This window comes from Pocillopora verrucosa, chromosome 11 (assembly GCF_036669915.1).
Source record: "Pocillopora verrucosa isolate sample1 chromosome 11, ASM3666991v2, whole genome shotgun sequence".
NCBI classification, from domain to species: domain Eukaryota; kingdom Metazoa; phylum Cnidaria; class Anthozoa; order Scleractinia; family Pocilloporidae; genus Pocillopora; species Pocillopora verrucosa.
Genome location: NC_089322.1, coordinates 18,187,446 through 18,197,237, shown reverse-complemented (window position 1 = coordinate 18,197,237; position 9,792 = coordinate 18,187,446). Strand labels below are relative to the sequence as shown.

Genomic DNA, 9,792 nt, shown 5'->3' with positions numbered 1-9,792 from the left:
TAAGAGCCTTAGAGGGGGATCAGGTAATTTTTATTATGACTCAACCAAAATCCTCCCCTCACCCCATCCCAGGGGATAAATATTGACCGGACCTTAACATGAGGGACTACGAAGACATCCGAAATTTAAAGACAAAGTAATGGAGTGCACAAGTATTTTTTGTATCATGGTCGAAGGAGTTATGTATGCTTATTTATCTTTAAATACATTTACCTTTTATTGATATCATTATAAATAGTCAGGAGCCCATTACTTGGTTAAATGGGCTCCTGAAATAGTTCATTTGATTGTTAAGTTAAGTTTTACCCACTTATTATTAAGTTTTTTTACAAATGAGTCTTGGGCCCGGATAGAGGAATAATCTCCCCACACACTTTGACATAAATAAATTTATATATTGATTAACCTTTTTGAACCCTGGCATCAGTTTATACATTCTTCATAATCTTCTTTGTACATTTCTTATGATATTTAAAAGGAGAGCTTGTTTATCAATCAAGAGCGTCTTGAATGAGTGGTCATTTCTTATATTCTCATAACCTTAATGTTTGATTCAGCAGTGATGTGATATCGAGAGATTAGATGCAAGAAACTCTTATGATTCAAGGGTTAATTGAATGTTTGCAGAGCTGCTACAAACAAGACGTGCAAACATTTGTAACGTAATTTCCTTTGGTACCTATACTCTCATAAATATAGTATTGAGGAAAAGTTGTTTAAAAATGAAGAACTTCCTTTGTTAATGATCGTCTCCTTCATTGTCACGAGCGGTAATGATACTGAAAGAAGAAAGTGACATGCTTCCAACTCTTAAAGATGGAAGGGGGAGTTATTATATTTTGTAAAGTGCATGCAACATGCACGGTCATCGACTATATTATTAGTGATATCAATGAATGAGTACCCTTTTGACACGAAATCCTTCTTGAAAAGAATTATCAAAAACGCCCATATGAGGCTAATAACTGCAGGTTATCCCTTATAAATATAATATTCTTATAATATACGATGTATGAAGCTAGGTATTATTAAATTTAAAATATGCAATATCTACAGAACACACATTATTGAGATAATAATAAAAATATTAATAAGAATGATGGCTGTGAAAATCAGTTCGTAGCTGATACGAAGCGGTGGTTTTGGGTTTTGCGTTTTTTGTTTTGTTTTTGTTTTTGTTTTTCTTACCTTTAAGAATTTTCTGGCAAGCACTCTAAACACTACACTCTTAGTCTCGTTTTAGACAAAGCACACATCATACCAGCCAAGAACTACTCCATAAGAGTACTTAACAACTGGAATCACACGGTGATAATAAAAATACATAAATAATTTATCACAACGTTGATTACTGTCTCAGCACAGTGCTAACTGGGCTTATGTTACGTTATAACTAAGTAGCTCAGATATAGTGCATATACGGGGCAAACATGTTCTCTATATAGAAGGAGGAGTGGAGATACTGAACTTGGAAACAATGAAACAAAAACTCAAGGTAAACAACAACAATGCTATAAAGTGTCTTGGAGAATCCTTAGCCTCACTTATACTTTATCTGTTTGTTTGTTTGTTTGTTTGTATCACTAATTCTGAATGGATAGGTTGGTGGGAGGTTCCCATTTGAACGTCGAACGTTGTGCGTGATCGCTCCAAAACCTCTGAGGAAAAAAACATCTCTCTGGTTTCCTAACCTACTGGCTAATTTTTTTTTCACTGGCTAATGCATTGGAATTGTGAGAGAAATTAATTTTTAATCATTTCTGTGAAAAGTAAATCAGTCAGCGGTAACGTTGGTTATCGAAAATGTTTTTTAGAAAGAGGAAACCCACCAATAGAATGCACAATTTTCTGATATTTATATCTCCTTTACTTTCCAATGATTCCATCTCTGGTCCAACGAGCCGTTTCTATTAGACAAAAAGGGAATAAATTCAGAGAATGTTAGAAACTGGTTGATTGCTTTTGGTCATAAATAGGCTCGATTACCAGCTGCTGTTCGGGAAATGAACCTGTGCTCACCCATTTCTCAGGAGGACGGAACTTGAAAAATATGGGAAATTGTGCCAAGGTTTCAAAGTGAACACAGTAAGCTTTCCAAATCAGTCTTTCCCGTATTCAGTTTTTGCAACTTTCTACCATCGGAAATAGAATGATTTCGCATCACAATGATATCAGTATGGGATGTTTTATGAGCCCATCTACACCATAGTTGTCTTCAGAGATGAATGATACGAGGAGGAGTGAAACCGCGTAAACAAACCCCTCCTTGAGAGACTTAGAGCCTGGCGAAAGTCTCTTTTACCAAAAATATACATACAAGGATTGAAAAAAGACGTGAAAAACCTCAGATATACGAAAATGTACTCTGACGAGAGTGGAAGTTCAAATAACTTCTTTCCCAAGTTGTGCTGTAAGCGAGTGGTAAAAAATGGCAGCCAACAAATGATGAAGACTAACAGCATGATGGAGAAAATAGCTACTGCCTTCCATTCGTGGTGAGTCCTTTTCTTTGTCTCAGTCCATCCGGGAGAATTATATTGTTTGATATTGCGGTATTGACGCAATATTTCAATAAAGATGTTGATATACACGATGGTCATGACCACGAATGGAATCGCAACATAAAGTACAAGATTAGTGACGTCGTAACGGATCTCATGCTTAGTAAGGTCTTCGTCTTCTTCATCGACGTCATCGCGTCCGTAGTTAATCCAAGCAAGCTGTATCAGCGATGAAAATATTGAAGAACTCCATATTAAGACTGAAGTTACAATTACTCTGTACTTTGTGACCAGAGCGTTGTAACGAAGTGCGTGTTTGATGCCTAGGTAGCGGTCCATTGTAATGGCAAGAAGGTGCATCACCGTGGAAACTGATGTAAATCTCATAAACAGCTGCGAAGCCACACAAATCTTGGTTTTCCAGGTGACATCACAGCCAACGTGAAGTGGTATGCTCAGTGACCCTGTCAATAGATCTGACAGGGCCAGACTACATAGCAAAAAGTTCATGCTTGATTGGAGGTTGGGTCGTGTCTTTACCAGGTACAAAACCAATCCATTTAATCCAATGATGACAATGGCGACAGCAATTGGAGGAATGTGATAACGTGCATCAAAAACTCCTGCAAAATCCTCTTCATAGTCATCGTCTGTTTCATTAGAGAAATTTTGTCTCGCCATTGTAATTTGTTTTATCTGTTAAATCAGAAATTGAAAATTAGTGATTAGTGGTATTCACAACGCCTACGACGTTTTCAAGGGTTGAACATTTCACTCCCAAGATCTCATTTGTAATACTCCTTACTGTCTGTCATACAATTCTTACAACGTTATGTCGGTGAATTTGGTATTGGATCAACTAATAATCCTCCGATTCCTCTCCTTTCTCAGCCATTTGATTCAAGATTTCGAGGCTCTTTATGATACCAGAATGAAGCTGCGTCGGTGGGAGAGTATAACAGGATTATTAAGTATTATCAACTGAGTTGATAACGCAAATTGGCCACCGATAAGAGTTTCAAAGCTGACGTTTCGAGCGTTTCCCTTAGTCAGAGCGAAACACCACCATTCCATTCCATACCACCATTCGCTCTGACGAAGGGCTAACGCTCGAAATGTCAGCTTTGAAACTCTTTACGGTGGCCAATTTATGTTATCGACTCAGTACTAATACTTAATTACCCTCTGTACGATAACAGTCTTTTTTCATGCGGAAATTGCTCAACTAGTTTGTAGTTGCCTTTATAATTGTTTGGGAATTTAAGAGCATTTTAAAATGTATTTAGTTTGATGTAATTATTATGAAAAAAATAACATGATGCATGATGCATGATGCTTTGCATAATATGCATGATGCTTTACAACCAGAAACTCTGTGAACACTGACGTTTCAACAACCTCAACCAGGCGCGTTCATCATCAGCTTTTAGTGGGGAGCTTTTGTTAGTCAGGTGTTCGATGTCCGACTCGTGAAAACTGATTGGTCAGTTTGTCAGGAAGTTGTTGGCTTTGAAATTCATGCATTTTTTCTCATTAAAAACAATATTTTAATGAAATGTATGAAAATAAATGTAGTTATGTGTGATAGACACTATTTAGCTTGGTTTGAAGGTTTTTCGTCGATTTCTTAGGCTGGCAGACCACAAGTTGTTTCTAAATTCTTTCTAATATATAAAACTTGATAGAGTCAGAACAAAAATGCACATAAAAAACATTCATTCAGTCAATATGTATATCACATCGTTTGCAAGCTACATCAGTTTGGTGAAACGTGTGTATCAGACATTGCTAGAGGCGTGGCCGTGAGATATTCGAAAATGAACGAAAAAGTCGAGATATAAGCCTTTTAAGCAGAGTGCAATCTGAGTTTACCAAAAATCATCGAGAGAAAAGTCTGTCTTAGCAGTGTTTCACGATCTCGCATTCTACAACAGCTTCATAGATTTCGAACTTAAGATGTTATTACTTTTATACCAAATGAAACGACTAATTTCGAACAAATGATCGAGCATCTACTTTTCTTATTTTAAGGTTTTCCCAAATTGTATCCTTCATATTGTCAATTCAACAAATAGATTCAATATTGCCCCGCGTCATTTCATTAATAGATCACAAAATGTACTGTGCGTAAAAACAAAAACAAAATGGTACTGACATTCTACCACATTTTGACGTATTATGTGATTTATTACTGCACAGAACTACGATAACAGTTTGTTTCATGCGATGAAAAAGCACAATGGTCTTAACTGTGACGCCATCTATGCGTCTGTCCTCCAATAGTTCATAAGTAAGAGCTAATTAGAATTTATATATAACTCAGTAAATTATAGAAACCATTATTTTGACATTGTTTTGGATCACGAACTAACCCACTAATGTTTATTAAGTTAGATTTGCGCCATCAACCTTTTTTAAATGACATAATGCACTTTTTGGAGAAGAAAACCTCTTATCTAGTTGCTGTAAAAGAGAAACTTATGATCTTTTGATTGTGAGTAACTTTCGCCAAGGTTGTCAAGATGTCGATCGTTACTATCGACAATAGTCCTCCTCGGTATTTTACTTTCACCTGGACGAGCAGACACTGAAGATCAAATTGAAATTCGTTCTGATCCTCAGCTCTGTTGATTACTTCCGCAAAGGTTGTCGAAACGTCAGTCGTTACACCCCAAAGAGTCCATCTCAGGACTGCCAGACGATTAGACCACGCGATTAAATGTTTGCTCCTTTCGAGGGCAATTTGCTTTATTAAAATTTCTGTTACATGGCCTTCTAAATTTTTCTTGCAATCTTTCCTTATCAAGTCTACAAAAAATTGTAATTTGTCTCCATGTTAAAAAAAATCAAAATCTAGAATGTCACCCTTTGATGAAGAGCATCCGTAAAGGAAACAGTTCCGCTCTTCTCCTTAACAGTGCCACGTTGTTCAGGAAAAGTTATAAGAGCATTGAAAATAAGGCAAATAAATAGCTAAATAAGAAATGACAAACATTTGTGTAACTTCGATTATATGAACTGACTGTTGAGAAGATCAAAAAAAAAGGAAAAGCAGAAATTCATTGATAAGGTATAAGCAGTTTAAGTAAACAGATAGAAAGAAAAATATACTGCTTTCGCTTTCTCCCTTCAAAATGAAAGTCGAAAGTCTTAAAAATTGTCACATTACAAAAAGAGCAAGGCCTACGATTTAATTATGATTATCATAAAATATTGCAGTGTTGAAAAATGGATGAAATGGAAAGCCGAAGCACCAGTCCATCTTCTCTTTCATTTGCACAAATTTTCTAAAGGTTAAAGAAACACTTTTCAACTTACCAAGACGATCACCGATAGAAATTCAAGAAATTAGAGATGAGAATTTAAATTTCTGTGTTAGACACTGAACGGTAGTACAGTTAAGTAAACTGTTGTCCAGAATCTGGTTACAAAGAGTCGTCTGATGTGCTTGACGCTTCGCTTTTTCCCGTTTTACGCTTTTTAACGAGGAGCGAAATGTTTCTCTGTAAGTAAACTGTGACAGTGTTGAACTTAAAAGCTAAAAGCTAGCTCGTAATTTAATGACAAACACGAAAACACGATTCGACATTTGCATATTGATTGAATTGTTCTGAATTTGCCACAAACCATTGCTCCTGAGGCAATACAGCAAATCCTCAGCCATTTGCTTAGAACTGATAACAATAGAATTGCTAGAAAAAGAGTTGGAAAGAAATAAGATTCTGCATTTAAGCTAAGGGGCTAATTTCTACTACAGCTTAAATCTACCTTTTATTAACTATCGGTGTCCTTTTCAAGGCCAAATATGGAAACTGAACGAGTTCCTATCCAATAGTATTGACTCTTTCAAATGAGAATTAAGAGAGTGTAGTGAAGATGGGAGATCAGACTAATGCCGCTCAAAAAAAACCTTTTAAATATAAAGCTAGCCCACTCCAGCCTTTCAAACCAGTCATTATGGCTTCATATCCATATAAATAAGGTCGTTTGCGGTGGCCGCTCAATATTGGATTCACTCTTTGTTTAATTCAATGGCAGACTCTTGAGCTGAAAATGATTCTGCTGGTTTTTATTCTATCAAATTTGAAACCTATCTCAATTCTTTATAAAAGGTGTATCGGGCATTTAATTCATTCCGTGTGCAAATAAACTTTCGTGAGATGAAGAACCAGCTGTGTAAGCTGAATATGTTTTGTTTTTGTTCAGATTCATTTTCCGTTAATTCAACTTGACAATCAACTCCACTTTACCCGAATCTCGTTTACATTCATTGTTTTCTGACTTCTGGAAATTCAGTCTTTCAAGATTACCGACAAATATTAGATGTGTTTACCACTTCTACTGGCAGTTATGAAGTCACAAAACAAAAGGTAGTAGGTTATCTGCTGTCAAACATTTTATCGTTATGATATCTTACCACAAGAGGAATAAAGAACTTTCGGTTCTTGATGATTTCAAAGCTTTGCTATCAATTGCTTTCAACTCCATCAAAATTTGTGTCCAACGAAATCGCAATTGCGTCAAGTACATTTGAAAAACATCAGCCGTAAGTTACCAAATGGTAGGATTGCTTTGGGATTCAACTTTCATGTGGTTAGTTGTTTTGTCTCGCTTTTTTCTAAACAGATCCAACATCCTGCAGAGAGTGGTTTCATGATATGCAAATTCCAATCACCCTTCGATAGCACAGACACGTTTCTCGATTTTGCCAAAATATTAACTTCAAGATCAGAGGAAACATTTTAATTGCCACCTTTTTCCCTCTAATCAAACCTATGTTGCGTTTTTATATTTCTTTTTTTTTCCTCAAGGTTGCCTATCAAAACCCGTTTATGCAAGACCTCTATTTCTAATGGCATTGTTTTTCACCTTATGAAAAAGCATTTTTGGTTCTTCAAAAAACAGAATTTCATTGAGGCAAACTACTCTCTAATGATGCTTTCTCATGTGCAGGCATGCCAAATAATGAAGACTGAAAGCCTCAATACGTCTGATTAATTTTTTCGAATGCTTTACTGTAGATAATCTCTACCCACAAGTATTTATATTAACAAGAGCGATCTTTTGCGTCCGCGAAAGTTTAGACAATAAAAAAGTTCTCTCTTCAGCCAGTTAGGCCTTCCAATGCTAAAATATCTTTCTTTGTTGCTGTTTTCGTGAATCATCTATTTTCTGGTAAGAATCTATATTCCTGCATATTAAAACGGATACCAATAATCAGTCATGTAAACAAAGCGATTACCTCGCTCTTTAAATTTCGTCTGAAACCAAAAATCTCCATACTAAAATTAATTTTCTATAAGTCCTCTTTAGCTAAAATAACCGAACACGATCGTAGCATGTTCATCCGTTTTAGATGTAAACAAATTTTGAAATGGACACCAAACAACCTCTTAAATCTCTCTTAGTTCAGTTCATCTTTCAACGTCTGCTTAAAAATCCTGTATATACACTGCTATATAATGATATTTTATAGTAAGTTAGTGAAGACAATTGGAGTCATCGTCTGAGGTGTGTGAAGACCGTAATGCATTGTCTTAAAAAATAGAACCAGTGATGAGATGGTGAATTTTAAATTTTTTTTTTTTTAACTTCAGGCTAAATTTTCCACATTGAAAAATACAATTGTAGCAGAGCTTCGTATTCAAACTATAATCCTGCTTGGGATTTATATCACACCTATTGGGTACTTTTTGATGATTTCATATTGTGTCACTGGCTTGACTTTCCCCATGCTACTGGTTTTAAAATTGTACAGTAAGTTGCATGCTCATCGCACATCATTCACTCAGGTATGTTTCAAACATGCGTATATTTGGTTTAGAGTTGTGGTAGTTTGATTTATAAACACTTTCTGCGACATGCATACCTCTTATTACCTTTTTTAACAATGGTTATTGTTTGCATTTGAAAATGGGTCTAGGGAATCTTCATCAAAAGCCTCATTTATATTTGCAACTTTTCCTCGACCACTGCACGCGTCAACTTTTAGCAAATAAGAACTTATCGATGATACTTGACAGGAAGTAATTGTTAAAGAAGAGAGTCCCTCACAGGCTCTTTAAATTTTTCTTGAGAAGTGTCCATCACAAGCCATTTACACCAACTCTATATGTGAAAAACTTTGTAATTAACAATACTTCTATGTCAACGAAGTCTCCCACTAAAAACTGATAAATCAACTCTTCATTTGGAGAGGGAAAATTGTAGAGAGAAAGCTTATCATATTTTTCCATCTACATCGCAGAAAAAGGCTTGTCGGGGACGTTTTTCTACTGTAAATGCGGCTTGAACCAGTCACTTCTATATAGGAAGTGGTTGAGAACCCTTATGCTAAAGTCTATGTCACCATAGCAACGGATCACATGCTATAAATACAGCTGCAGCAAGGCGAGGGCGAGATGTGACACGAACAACCGGCTGGGAAATCTATACTACAAATTATCCAACCTCAATTCTTAAAACAAAAAGATATCCCCCACTGACGTGATATCTCCACGATAGCCGCAGTAAATTGTTCATGAAACCAATTTCGTGAACGTCAGGTACAGATTTCATACAATACGAAGATCTTCTACCTAAAATACAATCCTGACTCCATGAAAATTGCATTTCGTTCGATTGGAACAGAAGACTGAAATGAGTTAATGATTTGCTTTCGGTCAACTTGAGAACGGAAAAGTTTTGATCATAAAGGACAAACTTACCGCCCTACGATTGAATGAACCTTTGCTTCTTCTGTCTCGGTCCTAATGGGTCTTTCTTCCAATTGAACCAGCACTTAGCCTGAATACATCTTTATGCAAATCTTTGTAATTGTTTGACAGGGCTAACATGGGTTCCATTTACACCTTTGTAACTGACGACACACTTTTAATTTTCAACAAAGTGTGAGAGTTTATTGAAAAAGCTGATTCGAAATGATGCAGAAATTCTCGAGTTTTATATGTATTTACGCTATTAGATCTGTCGCCCTCGCGTCTCCTGCCGGGCATGTTTGAGAAACTGACGTTATTAATTGCGTTATATTCTACAAGGATTGTTGAATTGCGGACATCTTTCAATTACATCAAATCATATGCGGCTGCCGAAGGTCTGAATCACACAATTGTGGGAAAAAAACAGCTTTTTTTTAATACAGCTTGGTCAAAATACATCAAAGCGACATATGTTTATATCAGCCTCGTTTGTCTTTTCTTCATCTTCACAAACGTCAGAAGTAAAGTGATTTATTTGCAGCAAAATTTAGTGATCTGACGTTCCCTTCAATTAAAAGGATTGTGTAATAAAA

The 9,792-nt window shown here is 36.0% G+C and overlaps 1 protein-coding gene across 3 annotated transcripts; it reads right to left on the bottom strand.

The window, feature by feature from the left end:
* Positions 1 to 207: 207 nt before the first annotated feature.
* Positions 208 to 9,329, bottom strand: LOC131777252 (adenosine receptor A2a-like). Of its 3 annotated transcripts, none has more exons than XM_059093505.2 (2): positions 9,209 to 9,329; positions 208 to 3,197 (listed from the first exon to the last, which is right to left on the bottom strand). In XM_059093505.2, the coding sequence occupies exon 2, from the start codon at positions 3,180 to 3,182 to the stop codon at positions 2,199 to 2,201; it is 984 nt and encodes a 327-aa protein (XP_058949488.1). In that variant the 5' UTR covers positions 3,183 to 3,197; positions 9,209 to 9,329; the 3' UTR covers positions 208 to 2,198. The 3 variants fall into 3 exon arrangements, with proteins under 3 accessions (XP_058949488.1, XP_058949491.1, XP_058949489.1); XM_059093508.2 differs by lacking the exon at positions 9,209 to 9,329 and adding an exon at positions 6,919 to 7,040; XM_059093506.2 differs by lacking the exon at positions 9,209 to 9,329 and adding an exon at positions 5,820 to 5,905.
* Between the last annotated feature and the right edge of the window lie 463 nt (positions 9,330 to 9,792).